The 27,172-nt window shown below is 48.1% G+C and overlaps 2 protein-coding genes across 2 annotated transcripts in view; one reads left to right on the forward strand and one right to left on the reverse strand.

Moving 5' to 3' along the window:
* Positions 1–14,572: 14,572 nt before the first annotated feature.
* LOC117039641 (mpv17-like protein 2) lies at positions 14,573–16,500 on the forward strand. The gene is made up of 4 exons (XM_033136818.1): positions 14,573–14,753; positions 15,246–15,322; positions 15,404–15,532; positions 16,007–16,500. Exons 1-4 carry the CDS (start codon positions 14,588–14,590, stop codon positions 16,076–16,078), a joined length of 444 nt encoding a protein of 147 aa, XP_032992709.1. The 5' UTR covers positions 14,573–14,587; the 3' UTR covers positions 16,079–16,500.
* Positions 16,501–21,522: 5,022 nt separating this feature from the next.
* LOC117039764 (unconventional myosin-IXb-like) overlaps positions 21,523–27,172 on the reverse strand; it is a 40,498-nt gene continuing 34,848 nt past the window's right edge. Inside the window, exons 21-27 of the mRNA XM_033136948.1 lie at positions 26,345–26,455; positions 25,885–26,007; positions 24,562–24,711; positions 23,923–24,089; positions 22,798–23,712; positions 22,158–22,215; positions 21,523–21,720 (exon numbers count right to left, since the gene is read on the reverse strand). Coding sequence (XP_032992839.1) covers positions 21,523–21,720; positions 22,158–22,215; positions 22,798–23,712; positions 23,923–24,089; positions 24,562–24,711; positions 25,885–26,007; positions 26,345–26,455 — 1,722 coding nt within the window. The remainder of the gene's footprint in view (positions 21,721–22,157; positions 22,216–22,797; positions 23,713–23,922; positions 24,090–24,561; positions 24,712–25,884; positions 26,008–26,344; positions 26,456–27,172) is intronic.

The raw sequence follows: 27,172 nt of genomic DNA on the forward strand, positions 1-27,172 counted from the left end.
GGGCACAGTTACCCCATTCAGGACCAGGGAATCCTCCACACCTGCCCTCCTCCTGTCCCCCAAGAACAGTACTTCTGTCTTGTCAGGATTCAACCTCAATCTGTTAGCCGCCATCCATCCTCCAACCGCCTCCAGGCACTCACACAGGACCTTCACGGCCTTCACTGGTTCTGATTTGAAAGAGAGGTAGAGCTGGGTATCATCCGCATACTGATGAACACCCAGCCCAAACCCCCTGATGATCTCTCCCAGCGGCTTCATATAGATATTAAAAAGCATGGGGGAGAGGACAGAACCCTGAGGCACCCCACAAGTGAGAGCCCAGGGGTCTGAACACTCATCCCCCACCACCACTTTCTGAACACGGCCCAGGAGGAAGGAGCGGAACCACTGTATAACAGTGCCTCCAGCTCCCAACCCCTCTAGCCGGTCTAGAAGGATGTTATGGTCGATGGTGTCAAAGGCCGCTGAGAGATCCAGCAGAACTAGGAAACAGCTCTCACCTTTGTCCCTAGCCTGCCGGAGATCATCGACCAGCGCGACCAAGGCGGTTTCAGTCCCATGGTGAGGCCTGAATCCCGATTGGAAGGGATCCAAATGGTCCGCTTCTTCCAGGCGTGCCTGGAGTTGTTCAGCAACCACCCTCTCAATCACCTTGCCCAAGAATGGTAGATTTGAGACTGGGCGATAGTTGGCCATATTGGCCGGGTCTAAAGATGTTTTTTTAAGAAGCGGTTTAATGACCGCCTCTTTCAGCGGGGCTGGGAAGGCTCCCTCACAGAGGGAAGCATTCACCACCCCGTGCAGCCCATCGCCCAGCCCCTCCCGGCTAGCTTTTATAAGCCAGGATGGGCAAGGATCAAGGAGACAGGTGGTTGGTTTCACTCGTCCAAGCAGCCTGTCCACATCCTCGGAGGTAACAGACTGAAATTGATCCCACGCAACTGGACTAGACAGGACTCTGGCACTCTCCCGCCCTGGCCCTGCTCCCACGGTGGAGTCTATCTCTTTCCGAATCTGAGCGATTTTATCTGCAAAAAACTTTGCAAACGCATTGCAGGAGATATTGGGGTCCCTACCAGGCCCCGATGACGAAGGTGGCTCCGATAGATTCCGAACCACCTGAAAGAGTCTCCTGCTGCTATTTTCCACAGATGCAATAGAGGCGGTGAAGAAAGTCTTCTTCGCCGTCGCTATCGCCACTTGGTAGGCTCGACGTTGAGCTCTAACCTGTGTTCGGTCGGATTCAGAATGGGTTTTCTGCCACCGGCGCTCTAGCCGTCTCAACGATTGTTTCATCGCCCTCAGCTCCGGGGAAAACCACGGGGCTGTCCGGGCTCCATGCAACCGGAGAGGGCGCTTCGGAGCCAAACAGTCAATAGCCCTGGTTAGCTCCACATTCCAGCGGGCCACCAGGGAATCGGCTGAAAGGCCATCAACATGGGATAAAGTATCCCCTACGACTCTCTGGAAACCATTTGGATCCATTAAGTGGCGGGGGCGGACCATCCGAATTGGTCCCACCTCCCTGCAGAGGGGAAGGGTTGCGGAGAAGTCCAGTTGTACCAGGAAGTGATCTGACCATGGCACTTCTTTAGTTTCACTTTTTTTAATGTCAGATCACCAACATCCATAGAGGTGAATACCAGGTCTAAGGCATGTCCTCGGCTATGAGTTGGACCAGACTTATTCAGGGACAGCCCCATGGAGGCCATGCTTTCCACGAAGTCCCGAGCGGCCCCTTGTAAGGTCGTGTCGGCATGGATGTTAAAATCCCCTAGGACGACCAAACTAGGTGACTCCAGGAGAACATCCGCCACGACCTGAAGCAGCTCGGGCAGGGAATCCTTGGTGCAGCGGGGAGGTCGGTACACCAAAAGGAATCCTGTACTGCCCCTATTGCCCAACTTCCAGAACATGCACTCAGAGAACTGGGTCTTCCCAATAGGACGCCTGGTGCAAACTAATGACTTCCTAAAAATCACTGCAACCCCCCCTCCCCGCCCAGATGGCCTGGGTTGCTGTGCGTAAGAGAAACCTGGTGGACAAGCAGCGGCAAGGACAGGCCCATCCGCTTCATCCAACCAAGTCTCTGTTACACATGCCAGGTCAAGTCCACCATCCACAATCAAGTCGTGGATGGCAGTGGTTTTATTCAACATTGACCTGGCATTGCACAGCAGCATCTTCAGGTCATGTGGGTATCCCTTGCTGAATCCAGTATCCGTCCGGTCAGGACCAGACCCGGAGGCAGGAATAGTCCTCAGACAACGACTAAACCTGCCTCCTCGGCAATGACATGGTCTGGTCTTAGCGTAACTCCTCCTCCTGCCCGTGATCACTGAGATCGGTTGTCCCAGTGCATCCCACCCTGGATCTCAGCCAGAGAAGTTCTCCCCGCTGCCTAAAAAGCCCGATGGAAATCTACCTGTTTGACACTCTGGAGTGGGCAGCTCTTCAGCTTGGGAGCAAGTTCCTTCAGGCTGGGAATCCTCCTTGGGACTCCATGAAAGGACATCCTGTTCGCTCAGATCTGCAATGGTCTCTTTCATCTCTTCTGCAGCTTCTGGGACTTTCATTTTATCAATGGAACCTTCCAGGCCCTGAGAATCGGTGGAAATCAAGTCATCCATACAGGGCCGTCTTAAGCATCTCGGGCGCCGTGGTGCAAATATCCCTCCGGCGCCGCCCCCGCCCGCCCCCCCCCCGTTTCCCAGAGTTGTCGACCTTTTTTGGAAAGGTTCCCCAGAGTTTAGGGTTCCCCTTTATTTAGGGAGCTGACACCACACTTACATATTATCTCTGCTTGGGAAAAGAAAACAGGAAACATAAACTGTTTTTGTTGCCCGTTTATTATCATTGCACATATTATTAAGTATAAAACATTGTTTTGCTTATTCTTGTTTTTTGCAGATTTAAGACAAATTATCTTATTATGTAAACAATGTTGATTCCTTTTTAAATTGACAATACCTGCGTTATTCATGTAAAACAGTTTGATACAGTACATTGTATGGAATGGTTTTTCCTCACATTCTAAGGTTCCCCTAACACCTTGATCCTTTGCTTAATAAGGGAGAGCCTTAAAACAATGTGAGAACACTTTAAACATGTTTTAAAATTTCAAATCCATCACATCAAGCCAGCTCTCAAAATGCAGGGAACGTCACTCAGGTTTATTTTAAATTCAACAAACCCACAAGACGTAACTTTGTTGGAACAAAGTTTGAGTATTTCCTCTAAATGCTAGATTTTGAGCTGCCAAAAAAATTAATTAGCACAATTATTTTCTCTAAAACAGCCGTCTACCTTTTCTTTTTCACGTTCTATTCCGGCTTGATTTATGGAATCTACAGTTTTTCCTTTTCAATATTTTCTCTTTTAGATCTATGCTTTTTTTAAATGGACAATATATGTCCTGCACTCTTTCGTGTATTGCGCTACTTCTAGATAAATGCTCCCAGTTTTTGAAACCTGTGTTATCACTAAAAGTAGTGACATTATCATTGAAAAGCTTACAATAGAAGCAGAATACTGAATTGGTAGATACGGAATACAAAAGCCAGTCTCTATTAACTGTTTCTTTGTTCTTTAACTTTTTGGTGTAGTAAGAATCCGAAAATGACCTATTTTTTACCATCTTTCGGATAGGCAGGTTGCTTTATTTGAACTGGCCCTTGATCTAGCAAAAACAATCTTAAACTTGTCTGGGACAAGTTGAGGCCACAAAGAAGGATCGCCCACTACATTTTCATGAAATGTCACTTCCAGGGGAGTCTCAGACGTCAAGGGAGATTCAGCTGCAGAGCAGAAGTAGAGGCTTCTTCAATACATGCAGTATTTTCTAAATCTCTTGAAGGTCTTTCTTCTTCATCCACAGTTGCAGAAGATGTACCTGTTAAAACAGAAAAAGCATAGCTCAATACACATAATACAATAGCGGCTCTGAGAGCAACAGACCTGATGAGCACTTTGTAGGTTCAAATCCAAACTTGTGAAAAACAATATTTAAGGTCAGCTGTTTGTGCCATGTACGTGTCACAACAATTGCTCTAAATGGGCTGCAATGCCAATACCTCAATAAAATCCACCCATAAAAGTAATCGGAAACTTACTATTTAAGACTTAACACCTATTTTCAAGATTTGCATAAATTCTCTCAGTTGGTCAAAATATAAACATTTGATTAAAAATGTATGCAAATAAGATACGTGGATAAAGTAGCTCACTTACTTTGCCGGGGGAAAAATCCAATTGGAGTTGTCAACTTCTTTAAATTTCTTCTCAAGTTTTCTCTTTCTGTTTTCGGAACCTGAAAGTTTCTTTTTACCATCGGCCATCTGCAAAATTAATAAAAAAATAGATAAACATGAAGGTGACACGTGCCTAAATAAATATTGGCTGGCCAAGGCTTGTGCTTCGCTTACCTCCACGTTCGGACAGACTCCGCTCTGCTCGGCTCCTCCTTGTGCACACTGTCAACTCTTGGTCCTGGACTCGGGTTTGCAGAACCCAGTACAGATGTTTTGGCCTACTAGCTCACAGACCAGTGGTCAGGGATGATGGGAATTGTAGTCCAAAACATCTGGAGGGCCGAAGTTTGGGGATGCCTGCTTTAAAGTCTTAAACCAAAAATTAATTAAAGAAATGAAAACCTTAAAAGCCTGGATTAATGAAATGCAAGCCCCTCTACTCCAAATCCACCCCGCAATATCAAATAGCACAGCTCAAATGGGCCCAGAACAAAGGTGTGCCTGCCTTTCTATAGACATTTAAATTGGCCTTAGCACCTTTCCTGGTGCTCTTTGGCCACTCTTTTGAGATGGTAATTATGTAATTCCTGAGGCAATAGGAAGGTTTTTTCCACTTCTCCCTCCTTGCAGAGAAATTCTTAAAATTCTTAAAACAACACAATGAAGAGAGCAGACTGTGAAACGTAACAAAATGCAAGGTTTGAACAAGGCCACTGAGAAAACTCAAGGAAAGTATGATGAAATAATATAGTAAAGCTGCAGGTAAACAAGGTAAACAAATCTAGGAGGCTGGGAAAGGCTGGGGAAGTGGGGGGGCACCAGTTCAAGGAGAAGGGGCATAACCTAGGCAAAAAACCTCTTGGCAACACACACAAGAAATCCCAAACCCTAGGGCACTCGTCAAAAAGCCTACTGCTTCCAAATGAAGCCCTAGGTTTTATTTTTTATTGATCTTTCTAAAGCCAGTGGTTCTTTCTTTGGAAGGGGCTAGGATGTAAGGAACCAAGGCAGCCAAAACAAGGCTCCCTGGAGCAGTTAGCCAGTAACCCCCCCACCCCCACCCCACAAGCACATTCCCGAAAGCACACTCAGGCAGAGCACAAAGGCTGGGTGGGAAACAGATCTCAGCGGCAGAATTATATGAATAACAACCCCCCAGTAACACACACACACACACACACACACACACATAAAGGGCAGGGGGGCAGGGAAATTGAACCACAATAAGGACAGGATGCAGAGAGGAGGCTGAATACACAAAATAATACCTTAGGTTTCAGGAGGCAGGCAGGCAGGCAAGCAGGCAGGTACCAGGTGGTCACAGGAGGAGAAAGAAAGAGCCCGCTGCTGCTGTTGAAACACAGCAAACCACGCCCCCGCCAGCCGGATTGGCTGGCGGAGACACCTGGAGCTGGCTTCCCTCACTCTAGCTGCGGAGCTTTACTAATTTTTTTGCAAAGTATCAGCTGCTCTGGTCTCGGACGTCAGCTGTCTGGCGCAACACAGCGCCCCCTGTGGCCAGGCGCCCTGGCGCACTGCGCCACTCAAGGAAGCGATAGAGACGGCTCTGCATCCATATCACACAAGGGTGATCCGCTGTCACAAGTGGCTGTTTGTACATCCTAAGAGTTCAGGAGGGAAGAAAGATAGAGAAGGGGGCCGTTCTGAACTTTCAAGACAGGGACACATTCAACACGGACAATACAACTTACAGCAGCTTCTTTCGCCATGTCTTCTGCTGTAGCACAGGGTTCCTCCGCAGCTTGGATGTCACTGGGGGGATGGAGGGAAGACCACACGTGTTCATGATCAGTCAGGAACTTGCATGTTATGTTTTTAAAACGTTCATCTTGGGGGAAGGTGTGCATGGGAGTGAATGACAGCTGACAAGGGCAGCCCAAATTCTCCCTCTCAGTTTACGTCCAAGATACTGGATGAACAATTACAAGGGCAAAGTTTATAGCGTGAATTAACAGAGAGAAGCACTTGTCTGAAATGAACAACTGTTTCTCCCAGGCAAATATGCCAGCAGCAGGATCGCCCCCTGCCCCAACTGCATCTTTTCTACAGCTGGAACAAAATATCACGATGCTGTGCTCAGCACTGGAAGAGACCGAGGTGACAGAGCTGTATCCGTGAACAACAAAAATTGGGTCGTGCATTTTTGCCGGAGGGAACTGAGATGGGAGAGGAAGGCAGTGAGTTTTTAAGCTGAGCTCTCCGCGAAGGCATTTTCAGCACGAGTTAAAATGAACAGCTTCCAATGACAATTCAACTCCAAGTCATACAACCAATCATCTGGAACAGGGAAAAGAAGGCAGAGGTCTTGAGCAGAGCGCTGTGGCGCAGGGAGAGCAGGCGGTGGTTGTGCCCCAAGATGTGGCAAAAGCAAATGAAGGTTTCAGCTTTTGTGTTCCAATCCTTTAGCTCAGTGTGGATCCCACCCAGCAGCTGCAACTAACCTGCTCAACAGCACCAGCCTACATAAGCCTTATGGGCTGAATGGAGCCTCTATTCACCAAGACAGAATAACTGTGGTGGGGACAAATGGAAAGCGGGCCTGTTTCATGCTGTGTGTATAATTTTAGCCGTTTACTATGCAAAACACGGTGTTTTCCTTGTCCAGGGAAGGGGGGAGGCTGTGGCCAGATGTTGCTGGACTACAATTCCCACCATCCCTGATTGTTGATCACACTGGTGGGAGCTGTAAAGGTAAAGGGACCCCTGACCATTAGGTCCAGTCGCGGATGACTCTGGGGTTGCGGTGCTCATCTCGCTTTATTGGCCGAGGGAGCTGGCGTACAGCTTCCAGGTCATGTGGCCAACATGACTGAGCCGCTTCTGGCGAACCAGAGCAGTGCACGGAAACGCCCTTTACCAGGGGCGTTCCTAGCCCCTTGGCTGCCCGGGGCGGGAAGCCAAGAGGCACCCCTGGGGGGCGGGGCATCGCGGCACGTGCGTGCGTCATGACGTCATGACGCACACACGCACGGCGACGCCCCACCCCCGGGGGATGCCGGGCGGGGGCTTTGGGAGCCGCTCAGCGGGCTGCAAAGAGCCCTGAAGCCGCTGCTGTTGTGCTACAGCAGCGGCTTCGCGGCTATTGCAGCCCGCCGAGCGGCTCCCGATCCCGAAGCCCCCGCCTGGCATCCCCCGGGGGCGGGGCGTCGCCGCGTGTGCGTCATGACGCACGCACACGCGGCGACGCTCCGCCCCCGGGGGATGCCGGGCGGGGGCTTTGGGAGCCGCTCAGCGGGCTGCAAAGAGCCCTGAAGCCGCTGCTGTTGGGCTGATTAATATTCAGGATTAATATTCTACAGGCTTTTAAATGTGTCCGTGAGAAGGGGGCCAGCATTGTTTTGCTGTTTTGTTTTAATTGTTTACTTGTTTTTTATCCTGTGTTTTGCTCTGTGAGCCACCCTGAGGTCTTATGACCAAGGGCAGTTTATAAATGTAATAAATAATAATAATCCTTGAAATAAATGCCGTGCTTGGGGTGGGTGTGGGGAGAGGTGTTCACCTCTTTATTTTGATTTGTCCAGTTGCTGGAGTGTGCTGAAACACTCACACTCCCCAACCATGACATAACAGCACATGCCTAACTTGCCGTGTCTTACTCTTGATTTGCAGGCCGCTGCCAAAGCCACAGCTGGTGAGTTTTGGGGGGGGGGTCAGGCACCTTGAAGGGGCTCCCTGGGGTGGACCTGCCTTTCTCAGGGGCAAGTTCACACAATGGTGGGGTTCCTTCAGACATGGTTTGAAAATGTCAAATCTTTCCCCTTCCCTCTCCATCTTCGCCTCACCTGCCAGGAAGTCGGGTTTTTTTTTTTGTTTTTGTTTTTTTGCACAAACCCCCATAAATGGGAACTTTATTAAACTAGCAAGATAAACTCAGAAATGTATAAATGGTCCATTGAATATATTCAGTTCATTTTTACAGATACGTCTTATATAGAAATTTACTTAGTTTCCAAACATGTAACATTTAAAATATTTTCTATTTTCAAGCTTACTACCATCAAAAGGTAAAGGCAACTTCCACATTGTGATTGTATATTCTTGGACAGAGCCTAACAGCACACTTGGTGACATTCTGGCATACAATACTTTCTGAGGAGTTCCTGAAAACCTTTTTTTTTATAATGGGACAAGGAAAAAACACCAGGCCCAGACGGACTCCCGATAGAATATTATAAAAAATTAGAAGAAACACTGCTTAGCCCACTTAAAGATCTGATGAATCAAATATTAGAGAAAGGTGATATACCAGACAGGTGATATACCAAAGGTGATTTGTCCCCAAGTGACATGATGATGCTGTAGTGGCTCTCTGTGGGTCTTGAATCTGGAGTGCTGTAGCGACACGCGATTCTGGTCCCTCTGGGGGTCATGGATTTGTAGTGCAGCCAGGTTGAGCATGGGGTTTGAGTGCGAGTCCTGGATTTGCAGTGATGCTAGGTCGGGCGTCAGGTGGAACATTGGATCCTGATGCCAATCCATCTTTCCATGGTTTCACGCAGCGAGCTGTTTATGCAGTGAACTGGAGCCAAACTAAATCTGAAAAAGTAAACACAAAACGTAGCCCCGCCCATTTCCCCTGTGGTTGGGAATTGGCCAAAATGATTTCCAATTGGAGCTAATAAATTTGAATTAATAAATTTATAATGTCTAAATAAATTTGTGATGTTTAAATTTAGAACTTTGGAACTTTAGCTGCCATTCCTGATTTGCAGGGAAACCATTTCCACTTTTTCCCTTTTAATTTTGGGAAAAGCAGCCTTTAAGGTGCTATGAAACCTCTCAATAAGTATTCCAAATCAATAATAAATTTCCAATTGATGACAAAACTCTGCAAAATTATGACTACAGTAAGCAGGTTTTGAGAACTTGCCTTGTGGCTTCTCCTTTCTTGAGGAGTTGTCCAAATATAATGAGAATGCGTCCAAAGAAAACAAAAGAAAAATATTGTGTTGCCAAATTACATTTGCTTTTAAACCCTCTGGGATTTAAACCAGTAGAAGGTAATGGTGCAGTCTGAGAACATTTAGACACTGCTGTAAGATAGCTGTTGCATGTTCTAAAGAAGCTAAAACCTTTTTTTTTCAACTCTTTTTGCATGTTGGTGAAACATAGCATGACTGTCCCATGGTGGGATCTAATATGAGCCACATAAAGCTGGCAACTGCATGCTTGTAATAACTGTTGCCATGTTAGAAACAAACTTAAAAGATTTTCAGCTATGTTTGGTGTTATATAGATCCTGAAAGAAAAGTAAATAACCTGACAAACGTACTATCTAAAATAATATTAATATCCTGCATTGGGAATTCTTGAAGTGCTAAAGTTACTACAGTTAATCTTGGACCTTGATCAATAAAAAATTATAAGAGCATCTTTCAAAGGATGCTGTGCAATTATAGAATAAACTTAATTAGATCAAAAGCAAACAGATGAGGATCTGATGGAATTATGATAAGAATTCCCCCCCCCCCCCACATAGTCTGTTAAAGCTGTTTGCAATTGTATAAACCATTCTCCCCTATTCCCTCAGTGGCAGAGGGATCACTATATCAACTAAATCTAAATATCAAAACTTTACTTCTCTATCTAATTTTAAATATACTACAATATTAACAATAAAACTTAGCATATGTGCTAGAGAAATCTATTCTAAATTAGCAAAAAACTTTCTCTTTAGCTGCCTGTGCTTCTGAATTTCCTGTTGTTGGCCAGCTATGGAGATGAGGATTAAAGACAAAGAGATTCCTTCCTGGCATGAACCCTTTAAAATACTGCCTGTGTTACTGATGTTAACCAGTTTTGCTAAAAATCAGTTCTGCTGGATTCCTTGTAAATCTCAAAGCTTCAAACAAAAGAAAAGAATAACTGAAAATAAGAAAAGAGAATCTGCCACCTTAATTTGTAATATCTGTGAATGAGAATATGTTTATAGTTGAAATATAAGAATGACTTCTGCAGCTGACCTTTTCAGGAGTAATTTGCAAACTAAAATTAAGCCAAATTGTTCAAAATTTATTCCAGCCATCCAGGAGCAAAACTCTTGTAATGCGCCAGATAAACCTCTAGGTGGCGTTTCCTAAATAGCTTCAAAGCCTATGCCATATCATGCCTAGTGGTAAAACTTTTTTACACAATGGAATGATGAAAAACAATACTCAAATTACCTGGAAGCTTGCTTGTAATAAAATCAGGATTAGGAAAAATCACATTGTAACAATCTTTTTACTTGCCTGATATTTACAAAAAATTAGTGAAATGCTAAATGATTAATTGCTAAGAACATGTCACCTGGAGAAAAAGAGGAAATTGAAAAATTAACAAAAATTAAAGTATGTCAAAAGATAAAATATTTGGGAATTTGGATATCCACAAAAAATATAAATTTATATGAGGATAATTATGTGAAAGTATGGGCTGATATTAAAAAGAACATGGAAACGTGGAGCAAGTTGAAACTATCTTTTTGGGGACGTATTTCAGTGGTTAAAATGAATATCCTACCCAAGCTACTGTTCCTTTTTCAATCTATCCCTATCATAGGGAATATAAGTTGTATTGAGGCCTGGCGGAAGGAAGTCTCTAAATTTATCTGGTCTGGAAACAGACCAAGAATTAAACATACTCTTTTAATAGATCACAAAAACAGAGGAGGATTTGGGCTCCCAGATTTTAGATTATATTATGAGGCAGCGTGCCTCTCTTGGATTAAAGACTGGTGTCGACTGGAAAATACGGAACTCTTAGACTTAGAAGGGCATGACAACCGTTATGGTTGGCATGCCTACTTACAGTACGATAAAGCAAGAGTTCATAAAGGCTTTAGGGGGCACATAATAAGAAATGCATTATTTAAAGTCTGGGAAAGATACAAAGGACTTTTAGAACCCAAAACTCCTAAATGGATTTCCCCTGAAAAGGCTATGGTATTAAAGAAGAAAAATATGAAAGGGAATTGGCTAAAGTACAACGAGTTACTAAAAGAAAAGGACAATCAAATAGCCCTAAGAGAATATGAGGAAATAAAAGAACATCTTACGAGCTGGCTTGACTACTATCAGTTATACGAAATTTTTAAAAAAGACAAAAAAATTGGATTCGCCGAAAAATCGTCAAAATTCGAAACAGAAATATTGAACAATAAAACTAAGATAATATCTAGGATGTACCAAATCCTTTTAGAATGGAAGGTTCAAGAGGAAGAAGTAAAAGAAGTCATGGTCAGATGGGCTCAAGATATTGGCCACCCCATAATGTTACATCAATGGGAAAAACTTTGGAAAACTACAATGAAGTTCACTGCATGTTACAGCATTAAAGAAAACATGTTAAAAATGCAGTATAGGTGGTACCTGACTCCGTCACGGCTCTCCAAAATGTATAAAAATCTAGCTAATAACTGTTGGCGTTGTGGAGAAGCCAATGGAGACATGTACCACATGTGGTGGACCTGTAAAAAGATCAAGGAGTTCTGGAACTTAATATATGAAGAACTTAAGAAAATTTTAGGAGTATCTTTCCTTAAAAAGCCGGAGGCATTCCTCCTAAGTATCATTGAGAATGATATTCCAGAGAGCTCAAAAGATATTTTTTTATATGGAGCGGCAGCTGCAAGAACGCTGATAGCATCAAATTGGAAAGGGGAGAGCGTACCAAAAGTAAAAGAATGGCAATATAAATTTCAAGAGTATGTCGAGATGGCCCAGCTGACCAGTAGCTTGAGAGGAAACAATAGACAGGCATTTGTGAAAAAATGGGAGAGATATATAAAATACCTGCAAGGCATCCAAAATGGTATAAAGTCCGTGGTGGCCTTTGAATGATCCTGGAGGAAAATACACTGTCAGAAAAAGAAGCTGTGTTTGGTTTTGTAGAAGGTTTTGGAATTAAATAAAGGACAAATGAAAATGTTATGTACTTTCAAGAGCAGAAAAGGAATGCTTATCAGGAAAGACAGGAAGTCTGTATGTGTGTATATGTGTGCTTATTTATGTATGATATTAAAGTCTAGTTAAGGTTAATAACTTATGTTTAAGTCAAGAATTAAAGAAGAATTGTAATGAGGGTGGGTGTGGGTGTGTAAAATAACAGATTAGTTGTTTTATATAATTTTCTATAAGTTGTTATGTGCTAATGTTGTCATTGGTGCTATTTTTGGTTGGTATTTTATGTTATATCATTATGGTTGTGTTGTATGTGTTTTTGTTTTTTCTTTGATTTTGTATTTTTAATTTTTATATTCAGTATGATGAGTGTAAGATTAAGTATTGTAAATAAATAAAAAAAAGAATTAATTACTTCTCCTGAGTAAATGCTCTAATTGTTTTTCTCAAATAGAGTCTGTAAAGCATCATGCTATAGGTAGGCAGTGAGCTTAGAAAGACCTATGATTTTTTCTCTAATTATCTATAAATAACTTATTACTAAATTCTAGTTATCTATAACTAACTTTTTACTAAACTCCTTCATTGAACTGCTTCATTAAGTCCCTTCCCCACAAGTTAACAGGAATGGGAAGGACTGCAATGTGCCTTTTGAGTTCCTCAGATACCCCAGACTGAAGATGATTCTTTAATGGGCCAATGCTTGGCAGAGATTACTAAAAGATCCACTTCAGAGTCCAGTATACCCTAAAAAGACCTGCCATTTAATAAATATATGCGTTTTTGGTTCTGATTCCTTAATAACCTCAATCACAGCCAAAATGCTAGGTCTGTAAACCCAAAACTGCCTGTTTCCTGCACCACAGATTCACATAGGGAATGATCCTAAAAATCCCCTTTTTACCAGCAGAAGATTGAGGAAGAACCAGACCCACTGTTTCTTTTGGCAAGAGTCCCTTTAATTGAGATGGCATAAGAATAACAACCCCATGGAAAAGAAATGAACTTATCCTGCAGTCTCTTTAAAGGAAGGTTTCCCAAACCTTGCTCTGCCTTGCCCCAGGGTCCCCTAAAATGAAAATTTCTCTGATTGTGCCTTTCAGTTAATAGCAACCAATCAAAAACTTTGAAGCTTAAAAGAAATTAAGAGAAATTCAAACAAAGAGATTCAAACACGTGGGAAAAGCCAAACCATGCCATTTCAAAACTAGCCCTCCCCCCCCCCACACTCGAACAAGGGGAGGGGGAAGCTGCCTGTTTCTCAGCCACCCTCATTTGCATTGCCCAACAAAAACCTTTCCTCAAAATAACATTCTTAAAGGGCCAGGTGTGTTACAGAACAAAGGTAGCAAAGGCGCTTTGTCGCCATGTGCTTCCGGCAGCAGCAAGAAGACCAAAAGCAACAATATCAAGACCAATAAACAAGATTCTTTTAGACAATTCCTGCCAGCTGTCTGCTTGCCCTGCTTTCTCCTTGCCTTTTCCACTAAACTTTCTTTCCTTCCTACCTGCATGGCGGGGAAAGACTGAAGCTCTGCTTTTAACCCTTTCCTGAATCTCAGTGCCTCAGCTCTCATTGACTCCTTTAGAGAAGAAACTGATGACTTAGCTCTCTGAAATGCTATTACCTGCAAATCTGAGAGCGAAGGGTTAACATCCCCTTCTTCCTGAGTCAATGAAGAAAGCAAGCCTGTTTCCACAAAGCTAGTCCTCTGCTCTCTCAAAACCTGATAAGATACAGGAGCCCATTGATACTGAATTTCCCAACTTGGTGCCCACAATGCCCACAGAGCCAAATGGTATGCCAAATGAAGCTCTGTATCTTACCTAATTTAGTGTGGTATGCCAACACTATATATTAATTATTCTTATCTTGATAAGAGCGGCGTGGTATGCCAACGCCTGGCTAAACTATAATTCCCACAGTGGCTTGTTGTTTTTATTCTGATTATACACATTATCACGCAAACGCTTAGAATGTTGGTGCAAGTTTTACAGTGGTACCTTAGTTCTCAAACTTAATCTGTTCCAGAAGTCCGTTCCAAAACCAAGGTGTGCTTTCCCATAGAAAGTAATGAAAAATGGATTAATCCATTCCAGACTTTTAAAAACGATGCCTGAAACAGCAATTTAACATGAATTTTCCCTCTGCGGGGGGGGACCCCACCCACACATCCCACTGTTGTTTGGAGGAGGCAGTAGGAATCCAAAGCACTCTCTCTGCAAAGGGAATCGCAGAGCTGCAATCGCAAGGGAACCCCAAAGGTCCTCTACTCCAACCCCCTGCAATGCAGGAATCCCAGCTGGAAAACCCCTGTCCAGTTGCCACCCCCTCCTCAGCTTTTCACAAGTGCTCCATTTAGACTTCCAAACGATGGAGCCACTCTTTTTTTGCCTGTGGAGACTACAGATTTCTCCTCCTCCTCAGCGCGCATGTTTGCCATCGGATGCAGCATGGGCCCACTAATGCACTACTGGTATCTGTGGCTCGACCGCACCTTCCCCGCTGCCGGCTTCAGTGGGATCCGGAGTGTCCTCAAGAAGGTTTTCATCGACCAGATGGTGGCCTCCCCGGCGCTGGGCGTTTGGTACTTCTTGGGTGAGTTAAGGACATTCCTTGACACTGCTAGGAGAGAAATCCCGCTTGGAGGGATTGCGTGCGTGTGGAGGTGGTCAGGTACGGACTGGGGCTCGATAGCACTCCTGTGGTACAATGGGTCTGGACAAGATTCCTGCACTGCACGGGGTTGGGCTAGATGACCCTTGGGGGTCTCAACACTACCATTTTATCCTTCAGCGCTAATCTTCTGGGCAGGCAATGGAAAAGAGAAGGCCCACCTCTCCTCCGCCCTTTGCATGCCTCTCTTGGTTCTGGGAGACACGAGGGGCGGGGAGTTTTTTGTAGGAGGGGGAAACTCCCTAGATTTCCCACCAGCCAGACTCCTGCTTCTGCCTCCGAGTCCAGACTGCCACACTCTCTCCCCTCCCACTAAGCCCTGTGACCTCTTCAGCTTCTGACACCTCTTCCTTCCAGCCCGGCCTCATTCTGCACACACAAACACACCCAGCCATTTCCTTTGTCTCCCTGCAGGGATGGGGTCTCTGGAGGGGCAAACGCTGGACCAGAGCTGGCAAGAGTTGGAGGACAATTTCTGGGAGTTCTATAAGGTAAGACTGGTCCCTCCCCGTCCTGACATCACATCCTGTCCTGTGGAGCAGCTGACTCCAATTTCCTCTCCCCGCTCGCAGATGGACTGGTGCGTCTGGCCCCCGGCGCAGCTGATGAACTTCCTCTTCCTGCCCGCCGCGTACCGGGTGCTCTACATGAACGTCATCACCCTCGGCTGGGACACCTACCTGTCGTACCTGAAGCACCGGGTGGGTAAACCGAGGCAGCGGCACAGGGCGCAAGTTCGGGGTCTCCGGAGGAGAGAGGGGTTATCCCAGAACTGCAGCCTCAGATCCTTTGAATCATGAGCTGGGGGACCATGTTCTCTTGTAGGGCAGAGGTGGGCAGGACAGGAGGATAATAATTTATTATTTATACCCCGCGTCTCCACCCCATCTACAATTCCCATCATCCCTGACCACTGGTCCTGTTAGCTAGGAATCATGGGAGTTGTAGTCCCAAAACAGCTAGAGGGCAGAGTTTGGGGATGCGTGCCTTAAGGGAGAATTTCAGCAGGCTGCCTTGTATTTAGCGAGACCAGAGGTCCGTCCAGTTCACGATGGTCCACACAGCAGCAACTCTCCTGGGTTTCTGGTACAAGAGGATACTCTCTGCTCCAGCCAGAGATCTCACCAGCTGCATAGATCCTCAACTGATGAGATCCCACCCCGCTTTCTCTTTAGCCTAAGCACCCATCCCTCAGCGTGGAGGAAGATGATGAAGGCGACAGAGTCGAGATCGAAACAACCGGGTGAACGAGGGCCACGTGCTTCTGCCAAGGTTGGATCCGAGACTCCCTGGGCACTGGAGCCAGCTTTGCGCCCCACCATTTAGGCAGCTGGATCTGGGAAGCAGGCGCCGTCGCCCACGTTCGCAGCCCTCTCTCCTCCCAGCAGAGGCCTCATCTCCCTCTTCCTGCAGCGCCTCGGATACCGAAACAGAGAACTTCAGGGCTGGGGGGCAGATTTGGCACGGGCGTAGGCATCTCCTGACTGCGACCCCTGGTCCTTCCCAATTCATTCAAAAGTTCCAGATCTTTTTGCGCTTCCCAATTAAAGAAAAAGCAGGTTGCCTTTTTTTGCATGCCGTTGCCAGGACAGGTGCTTCTTCTCTCTGCCGCTAGCGCCTCTGGTTGCCGTTGGGTCAACGCGGTTTGTCCTTTTAATGACTGATGTTTTAATGTATTTTTAATCTCCTGTTGGAAGCCGCCCAGAGTAGCTGGGAAAACTCAGCCAGATGGGCGGGATATAAGTAATAAATTATTATTCTTATTAAATTATATTTTGAGTGCGGCGGAGATGCCAGGCTCCTGACTGCAGTCGAATGGCAACGGCTGGCCACACTCCCAAGGTTGCAGGTTCGATCCCCGTATATTGGGTCTCTTCCGACTCTAGAATCCCATTCTTTCCTCATTTCTAAAAACTTACTCAGCCTCCCGGCCTCACCACAGACAACCCGCTGCCCTCGAAGGGAAGCCCCCTAACTAAATGCGAGAGCAACAGTGAGGCACTCCCTGCTTGTTCCCAGCAGCTGGCATTCAGGGGTAGACTGCCTCTGCTGCTGGAGGTGCAGCCACACAGCCGCCTGGCTGACAGCTACCGCTGAGCCACAGCCCACTCCACAAACTGGTGCTGTTAGCCATGCAGGAAAAAACCCTTTTAAAAGCACCTGAGCCCCCCCCCCCCCCCCCCGGTCACATTAGACACTCTTCAAGCACTCGGCCTCCCCCTTTCCTTCACAGGGACTAGCAGCATGGAATGCTTCTCGTGATCAGAATTTTATTTCTTCACAACTCTCCTTGGTACCACAATATTGGGATTTTCTTTCCACCCCATAGCTTTTAAGGGTTTTTTTTTTTTAAGAAACTGAACTCATTTTGACACTTCCGACAGTTTTTTTTTAAATACAGTACAGCATATATATATATTTTTATATTTATATTTATATTTATATATATATATAATTTCCCCCATAGAAGTAAACTTCACAAAGAGAGAATGTTTTGTGTCTAAATATCCGCCAAAACGAAAATAAAACCCAAAACCGTACGTAGCGTTTCCATGAAAAAAGAAAAGGGGGATCGTGAGGTGGAGGGCTGAGGAATAAGAGAAAAAAAGGAATGTTTTAAACGGTGGAGTTTGGTCGTTTGAGAATATTTAAAGCCCGGAGTTCTCCAGGTGAAGCAGGGAAAGACTGCTTGCAGGTCCAAGGAGGCAGGAACAGCAAATGGGGGCCTTTTCCCTCTCCTACAGCAGCAGCTAATGGCACAACAGCCTCTTCCCCAACCTGGTGCCCTGCAGATGCCTCCAGCCTCAGGCAGCTCTGTCCCCAGAGGCTGAGGTCTGGAGCGGTTGAGGTTTTTAGGAACTGCGGTCCAAGAAAAAACCTGGAATGCCCTCACTGGGTGGGGGGGGGGGTGCAGGGAATGTAGAAGCCGGACGGGGCAAACAAGCCTTCCAGGTGTTGGCTGGGCTCCCAACAGCTGGCTGCTGGTGGGATCCGGAGCCCCAGCAGCACCCGAGGGGGGCAACAAGTTCCCCCTCCCCATGTCGGAAGGGAAGGCAAGAGTCCTGCTCCAGAGTAGACCCATTGAAACTGGCCACCCAACGCCAGCCATGTCTGTTCATTTTGGGTTTACTCGGGGCATGACGGAGGCTGCGTCTGAACTCTACGCGGACAGGATAGCTTCAGTCACAGCTCCCTCTTCCACCCCAAAATCCTGGGAGCTGTAGTTTTCAGGGTGCCGAGAGCTCTTGAGAGACACCCCCCTCCCTCAATTCCCCTTATGATTTCCGGACGGGTTTTACTGCCTGCATTACGATCTCTGTTTTAGCACTTGGGATTCTCCTCTTGCAACTTTTTACCCCGTCGGTAACTCCCATCCTCCCTGACTAGCAGGACCAGTGGGTCAGGGAGCATTGAAAGCATAGTTTCTGAAGTATGCTGAGTTGTTAGGGGACCCCATTCCCTTCGCAGAGCCTACTGTTCCCCCTGTTTTCTGGGAAGAGGTATTGGCTCTGGGATTCACTCTGTGGTGGAAATATGTACCTCCTATTTCCAGCTCTCGGCATCCTTTACAAACACTTCCCATAATCCTTTAGGGGAACCTATGGCTGCTTCAAGTGCAACGGTGCTGCCTTGACTATTCAGTGCAGACGGTGCCAGAATCTGACTTCCAGGCCTGCAAAGTACAGATAGCCCAAGCTAACAGATTCCCCAATTGCAAATCAGTTGCATCAACGCAAGCTGCTGAAGAACTCTCCTCGGCCTGTGGGTCTGGAAGATCAACAGGACTGTATCTGACTGGTGGGCTTTACTGGGTAAGGTGGTTCCACAAAAGTGGAATGGTGTAGTTTGAAAACATTCGGAGACCCAAGTTTGGAGAACGCAGCCCTAAGTGGTCTGTGCCATCAAGGACCCAAACATGCTCCCAGAGGGGATATGTTAGGGCAACGAGGAAGCTGCGTTCTACAGAGTCCCATGTCGCTCAGTACTGTCAACACTGACTGGCAGCAGCTGCCATGGGTTTCAGGCTCCCAGCGCTCTGGAGAGATCCCAGAAACTGAACCTGGCACCTTTCCCCACAAGAAACTAAGATACTGGCCCTCATGGGCCAAATTGAAAGAGGATGGAGTTGCCTGTGATGGTTGAACCACTCTGGGAATTGTGGCTCTGTGAGGGGACAGGGAGGTCTCTACAGTTCCCAGGGATCTTTGGGGAGGGGTTTCGTAGTGCTTTAAATGCAGACCTACAATTCCCAGAGTTCCCTGGAAAGAAGAGTTGGTTGTTAAACCGATTTGGGAACTGTAGCTCTGCGAAGGGAACAGCACCCTGAACAAAATACTATTCCCATGATTCTTTGGGGGAGTGCGGGCAGCCGTCACTCTTTAAAGTGGCGCGATACTGCTTCAAACGTGGATTAATCCGAGGAGGAGTTGAGCAGCTGCTCCTGTTGCCAACCTCCCCTCGGCCCGCCTTATTCTCGTTCATCTTATTAAATACAGTGGTATTGGTTTTTTTAAAAAGAGAATAACCTACAAGCAACTGAAAAACCGTGTGTTAACATTTTCTTAAAATAAATAAATAAAAAACCCAAACACACGCTCACACGCACACGAAACAGAAATGAACCACCAGCAGCACAAAAGCACGGCACAGCAAGAGGACCTCCAAACACACACACACTTCAGAGTCTACTTCTATTTACAAGGAACGGGCCTTGGGGATTGCATTTCCTTTTTCCTGTACACCAAGGAAGATGGGGGGGGAGAACTGGAAAGGGATTTTCTCAGGGGTTTAGACACAGCTGGGAAAAGGAGGCAGAGAGAAAGGGAGAGACGCAACCATCCTCCGCAGCTGTGGGAATTGAGGAAAGCTCTCCTGGCGACATTTTGGCGATGCCGGGCCGGCAAGGAGGGTCTTTACCCTCCCCAGTTGGCCAGCCAGCGAGGCCAAAGAGAGTGGAAAGCTGGGAGATCTGTGTCCAGACAAATCAGAGGCCAGGAGATCCCCGCAACTGCAAACGGAGCAGTTTCCTAGATCGTGGCTGTCCTATGAAAGCATACAGAGCCAGGCGTCATTTTCTATGCTGCCAAACGAGGCTTCAGAAGGGAGATCTGCAGACCTCCAGATTTGTTGGGATTCCCAACTCCCTTCCTCGCTGACGGCTGGGCCGGAGATGTCCTGCCCTGAAGACTGCACAAAAGCCACAGACTGCCACTCCGGGAGGAAGAGAGATGGAGAGGACCCATTTGGGGAAGGAAGGACCCCACTATTGCACAACCAGAGGGGCAGGCACAGATCGCAGGGTGTGGGCCTCCCCGCTAGCGGAGTTGCAGGACCAATCCTGCTTTGGAGAAGGGGGCCTCTGCAGGTGACCAAACGGGGAGGGTGGCAGCTGCAGAATTCAAACACGGGGACCAAAGCAATTCGGCTTCAGGAATCCAAGGAAGAGTTCTCTGTCCAAGGCTTAATTCCAAGAAGCCACCTTACACAAGAGTCAGACCATTGGGTCTGTCCCCCTAGGTATATTGTCTACACTGACCGGCAGTGGCCCTCCAGGCGAGGGGGGGTGTTGTTCCCAGCTCCACCTAGAGATACCACTGGGGACCGAGGACCGGAGGGCAGGCGCTCTACCGCTGAGCAACAGCCCGATTGCTAAAAAACAAAATTAAGACTCCAGTCTTGGTGGTTGATTTCACCGACTCCGCCTTGTGAGGAGTAAGGCCACCGGTCCATTTAGCTTAGCGCTGCGCCCACTGGCTGGCAGCAGCTCTCTGAGGTTTCTTTCCCCCAGCCTTACCTGGTGACCGGAACAGGGAGGACTTCCTTCGGCCAGGAAAGCAGCCGCTCTAACCGAGGAGTCAAACCCTCGCGGCAACGGCAGGTCCAAGCATGGGGCGCCTGCTCCGCTCTCTTCAACAAGACGGGGGCGTGTTTTTTGGGGGAGACACACAGAATGCATGGACAAAAGAACCAGCAAAGGAAGGAGGAGGAGGAGGAAGAAAAAGGAACAGCGGTGGACACCCAGAATAGCTACAAATAGAGGCGTGTGGTCCAATAAATAAATAACTTAAAGAAGAACCCAGAACAGTTTAAATAGCATCCTCTGACGCTGAACACCCGCCTCCCCAGCCCGCCCCACAAAAAAGAGACAATCCACAGAGATAAGACAGGCAGGGGGCTTAATTCTCACCCGTCCCTTAAAGGAGAGCGAGGGGAGGTGGTTTGTTTTTAAGCTTTTACACCCCTCCTAGGTTTGGGGTCTCGTCCCCACCCCCCACCCCAAAAACCAACAACCCCACAAAGGATAAAGCAATGGGATGGGTCAATGGAGGTGGGGAGATGGCTAGGCCAGGACTCCATAGTTACTCGGGAGGTGGCGGGGGGGGGGGAGACATGAGGCAGGCAAGGAGGAAGGTGCAGCAGGAGAGGGGGGCGGGGTGAGGGGGGCTCCGCCTGGGAGTCTCTTCAACAGGCACAGTCCTGGTGCGGGGGGGGGGGACTCCCGGGGGTAGGGTGGGAGACTCCCGGGGGTAGGGTGGGAGACCCTAAGAGGTGAAGGAGGAGGGGCTTTGCCAACCATGAATTTTGCACCAGAGCAGCTCCCTTTGTAGAACAACCGCTAAGTTGTTAGAGTGGGTCTGGGATACTAGGACAGCACCGGGGCGGGGGTGGGGGGGCTCTCCATCGCCAATGTCTACGCTGAAAGAGCCCTGCCGGTTTTCTGCCTGGACAAGTAGAGCATGAGCACATACCTGCCGTCCACCTGCTGGCCGGAGGTGGCTGTGGGGCTGGCTGCGTCCAGGACAGAAGGAGGAAGCAGCTCCTGGGCCTGCCTCGGTGGTGTGAGAGGCTTCTTGTCGTTCCAGTCACCTTCCGGCACATTCTGAGGTTGCTGTGCAAGATGGAGAGAAGCAAACTGCCCATGAGAAAGGAAGAAGACTCTAGCAGCAGCAGCAGCAGCAGCAGCAGCTGGATCCAACCCGAAGGGGCCCGGCGTCTAGTCCTTTCAAGGGCTGACCAGATGCCCCCTTTAGGAAACACACAAGCAGGACTGGAGCCCCACAGCAGCAATTCTCCTCACTTGCGATTCCTAGCAAGCTGGTTTGATGCAGGAATAACACACTGGGGCTGTACCAACCCAATCCTACTCAGGCTAGAACCCCTGAAATTAACACGCACAAGCAACTTTCGTCTGTTAGTTCCAGTGAGTCTTCTCTGCGTAGAACTCATCCGGATGCAACACGTAGGACCCTCTGCCACTCTTTGCTCAAACTGGTGGTGGGCAGAATTCTGTAACTGCACCCCCACCAAACAAACCACTGCCCTTACCTGGATGGGGACAGCGAGCCTGGGAATGTCATCCAAGGAAGACGCTGTCTCCTTTTTCCTGCAAAGAGGGAGAAAGAGGCGTTTCAAAATGGAACCACCCATTCCAGGGATTGGGAACCCTGCTTTTGAAAGGGGGCCCCTTGGAGGCCAAGAACATGCACGATTTCAATCTGGACGGACAAACCATCAGCACAAAGCTAGCCCTCTTTGGCCACTGCCGTTTGGCTTTGATAGTGTATCGTCTGCCTATAAAATAATGCAGAACTGGGCTGCTGCATTTTTAGGGGTTGGGGGGAAAGTTGCTTCCCTCTGGTCCTTTCAACACCCCTCCAAACGTGGAGGCTGCAGCCAGAAAATTGAAAGGCAGGATAGAAATCAAGCAAGTACAGGAACAGACACACAGTCCTGCATTATAGCCCTTTCTCTGATCCTTCCCAGTATCTCATCCTGACAACAAGTTCCTTGAAGCCGGGAGACCCTACAAAAGCTCCCCTAGCTAGAAGCTAATACGTCTCTATGGCCATAGTTATACCATGCACTTAAAGCGCTGTGATGCCACTTCCTGGCTTCCCCCAAAGAATCATCCTGGTGGATTCAGCACTCCTTCCACCCCCTGGAAGCCGGGTGGCGCAGGGCTCACCTGAGCTGCGGGGAGGGAGACCGGGCCGGCTGCCCCCTCTCGTCCAAGGACTGGCTCAGCCCGTCGCTCTGCCTGCCTCCGGCCAGCCGCCTCTTCCCCTTCCACCTCTCCCGCTTGTCCCGCAGCTTCCCAGGGTCATCCTGGTACCGCTGGATGTGGAAGGAAGGGGGGCTGTCCAGCTCCTTCTGAGATGCCCGTCGGCCTTTGTCCGCCGGGCTCCGGAAGCTCCAGCTGCTGGCCAGGCCACCAGGGAGGCCGAGGGCCAGATCCGTGGGCCTCTCGGGGTACGTGAAGCTCTGGCTGACGCGGATTTTGGGGCTGTCCTGCCTCCCCAACCCATTTGAGTCCTCTTTCACCACAGTCCTGTCCTCTTGCTTTGGTGTAGGGGCCGGAATGCCACCGTCCAAAGGAAGCCGGTCCTCCTTGCTGCCTTCAGCCCTCTCTCCTGGCATGCTGCCGGGGGGGTGCGGTTGAGGGGAGACGCCCGCCTCCTGCTCCCCTTCTGTTCTGGGCCGCTCAGGCATGTAGCCCCCTTCTCTCCTCAATGGGCTGCTTCCCCCACTGCTGCGGGGGTCATCCAAGGAGAAGCCAACATGTTTGCTCTGCAGCTTGTTGTGCTCCAGGCCCCTCTGCCGGCGGAACGCCCGCTTTTCCCGACTGCTGGTGGCTGCACCCTTTTGGGAGCGTGGAGGGGACTGGTCCCTGCCGTCGCCGCTGCTCCCGGCTCCTTCCTCGTCCTCTGCCTCACCTGTCTCATCCAGGGACGCCTCCGTGGGCTCTGCTGGAGCCTGGCTTGAAACATGCTCCTCTGGCTGGTGTAGCCCGTTCACCTGCTCCTGCTGCCGCTGCTGCTCCGCAAGAGCCTGCAAAACTGCTTCTTCCTCTCGCTTTTTGTCGGCGACCATTTGATGAAATCTAAATTGCAAGGTGTGTGTGGGGGGGGAATCAACAGTTGGTTTAATGGGGGACGGTAAGAGTAAATGAAGCAAGACACCGCACAGGGCCTTGTAAATGAGCGCAAAGGCTGAACAACGCAGGCCCTGGCGGACTTTTGGTCTGATCTAGCCGGGCTACAGTTTCCCCTCCTGGGCTCAAAATGCGCAAAGAGCGCCATGCCCCCCTCACCTCTTGCGCTGCAGGTGTCCTCGGACCAGAGCCTGAACAAGGCAAATCCTCGCCTTCTCCCGTCCATAAGACTTCCGCTCCCGGTACCCGCGCCACACCGACTGAATGTAGAGGGCTGCGTTCTCCCTCTCCAGTGCCCTCCGGACACGGTAGGAACGCCAGCAAGCCTGGGGGCCCCAGGAAGGACAGGTGAGAAGCTGTGCATCTTTGCTTCTCACATTGTACTGCGCTGTTTTTACTGGCTAGGGTTTATAAATTATTTACTGTAATTGTTAAGAGTGAATCTATTATTTGCTGATATTTAATTTTACTGTGTACTGTAATGACCACTGTAATGAAATGAAATGGCTGGGGAAACCCAACCAGATGGGTGGGGTGTAAATAATAAAATTATTGAAAATATTATTATTATTATTATTATTATTATTATTATTATTAGCAGGTAGGGGCAGATGGACCACCTGGCTTCCGGTCCTCAGAAATTCCACGTGGTGTGGACTGAGTCTCTCCCATCTGCACATAAATCTGCTGCCAGTCAGTGCAGGAAATCCCTAGTAAGACAGAACGACGGGCCGGACTCTGCGTAAGGGCGTTTCTTGTGTTTCTGTGAGGTGGGGAGAGGAAGGACGACCCTCCTACCTGCAAGGTAACGGCTGCCTGGTGAGCCCGCAAGAAGCGCTTCCTCTCCAGCACCATCCGCAGCCAGCTCTGGAGGACTATGATCTTGCGGATGACTTCCTTGTGGAGGGTGTCCTGCAGCACCTGCCGCACGGCCTCCTTCATGAACACCTGCGGGAGGGAGGGAGACGCCAGCCGTAGTCACTTGAGGAAAGGGACCAAGACTGGCCCCTTGTGCTGCTCAGGAGCGACTGCGGCTCTCAAGCCATGCTTTCCATGCAATGCCCATTCATTTATTTTGTAAAACCTATAGACACAGCTCGACTGTAAAAACAAATAAAACCTCAAAGCAGTTTAAAGCAATAAAATTAACAACAGTTAAAAGACTTTTGAAAAGTTAACAACAGACTAAAAGCTGATTAAAACACACCAGCTTTCTAAACATCAAGGTAGGCTTGTCTGAACAAAAATGCACTTAGTAGGTGCCTGCTATCAATGGGCAAAGAGCTCCAAAGTGAAGGTGCACCTGTAGCATGCTGGAGTTTGCTATGCTTTTATACTTTCTAAAAGTTTAGTGTTGTGTTTTGGTTTAAATGATGTTGTTTCATGTTGTATACGACTTGTATACATCTATATCCAGGGCTTTTCTCTAGTAAAAGAGGCAGTGGGACTGAGCAGCCCAAGTTGATGAGCCTAAAGAGCTGCCAGAACACACCTGAAAGGTGCCAGAAATCCAGTGGGTTTCAGCTGAAAAAAGCACTGTGTATATCGAAGAATATAGGTGGATGTAAGAATGGCTGATAAAGATGATGGACTAGGCCGAAATGGCGAAATCGGAGATCAATTTAATAAAGAATGGGGAAATTTTATAAGCTGCTTGAAAGAACACTGTAAGCAATTAAAAACATTGGCAGGATTGTAAAAAAACAACACTTGCCATGAAGTGAGAATCATGGTTACCACTGAGTTTTAAGAAAATTTGGAGAATAAGATATGATGCAGTTTGAAAAGAATATTTAGGGAAACCATGGAGGGGTGGAGGGAAGTCTTGAGATTCTGAGAATCGTATTTGTAAAATGATTATGATCTAAGGATGATGACCATTGCTAAAAATGAAAACGAATAAAAATGTAAAAGAAAGAAAGAATATAGGTGCATGTGTGTTAAGTGATTAATACAAGTTTTAAAAATAAATAAATCAACTCCCAGGAAGAGGGTTTTTTTTGCACTCAAAACCCCCCTCATGGCTTGATCTCCACACACAAGGATTGTTAAGAAGAGGCTTTGCGGCTGCTGGAGGGAGATTTGGTTGGCTCAGAGGCAACAAGCACCACAAGGACAGACCTTGGTCTTTCCGATTTGATAGCTGCCGGCGCCCAGCTGCAGCTTGGTCAACAAGGCCGAGATCTCCTCCTTAGAGGCTTTGGCACTCTTGGGTAGCAGGACTTGGAACTGGTCGACGAAATCCTGGGGAGGCAGCGACAAGAAGCAAACAACTTAGCAAATATCTCCCGTTTCTGAAAAGGACAAGGTGGCAGGCGTAATTGTCTCTGTGCCCAAGACCCTGGAAAGATGCCGCTGGTCAGAGCAAATAAAAGTAGGGCTGTGTAAAATAATTAAAGTAGGGTGGTCATATTTCAAAAAGTGAAATCTTTCAATGCCCCAATGAATTGCAGAGGGGGGCACGCTTTTGCCCCAGACCAAGCCAGGAATAAACCCAGCCAGGATCTCTGAAGGATGCTGAAGCAAGGGGGTCTTCTTCCCAGCATGAGGGCAAGGGAGAGACCTGCCTGCTCCACGGTACCTGAAAGCTGAACTTGGCACTGTAGCCCGACTGGCGGATTCTCACGGTTTCCAGCATCCCTGTGTACCTGAGCTGCTGGAGCACGAGGCGCTCGTCGAAAAGGAGCTCCCTCTGGAACAGAAAGCAGGAGAGGGTCAAGCAGAGGTGCCTGCACTGACCTCCCCTCCCCGACTCCCCCATCCACCCCAAGGAGCCACTAGAACCAGCACTCTCTGGATCCTGCACACTGGCAGAGCTCAAGTCCGTGCCTGGCAAATGGAAGGAGCAGGATTCGACCGGTCAGGGCTGCAACTAATCAGCCCATCGTGCTAACTCAAGATTAGCCCATGTGGTGCCCTAAGAATGAGGTTGGACTACAGCTCCCATCACCCATGACTGTCGGGTCGCCTTGGCCTTGGCTGCTGGAGACTGAAGCCCACAAGCACCGGGGCACAGATGGTCCTCATCCCTGATCTGAGAAGAGGCGCTCCCTGCTCTCAGGAGGGGACCTCCCACGCAGAGAGGCATTCCTCCGTCTCTTGTGCACCACGGGGAACGCTACTTCTTATGTTAGCAGTGGAGAATACCTGTGGCCTTTCAGATGCTGCTGGGCTCCAGATTCCCATCACTGCCATCCCCGCCCCTCCTGGGAGCCCAGCGGCATCTACGTCGGCTGCTCCTGTGCCAAAGAGGCTGCAGGGGCATCACTGCAGGCTGACTTCCCGAGAGGCAGACACCCTTGCAAAGCAAAAGGAACTCCACTCAAAAAGCAAGTGTAAGCACAAGGTAGGAAGAGGGCAGGAGATCTGGGGTGTGGGTGTCCCCCTCCTCCAGCATAATGCAACACCC

This window comes from Lacerta agilis, chromosome 18 (assembly GCF_009819535.1).
Source record: "Lacerta agilis isolate rLacAgi1 chromosome 18, rLacAgi1.pri, whole genome shotgun sequence".
Classification (NCBI taxonomy): domain Eukaryota; kingdom Metazoa; phylum Chordata; class Lepidosauria; order Squamata; family Lacertidae; genus Lacerta; species Lacerta agilis.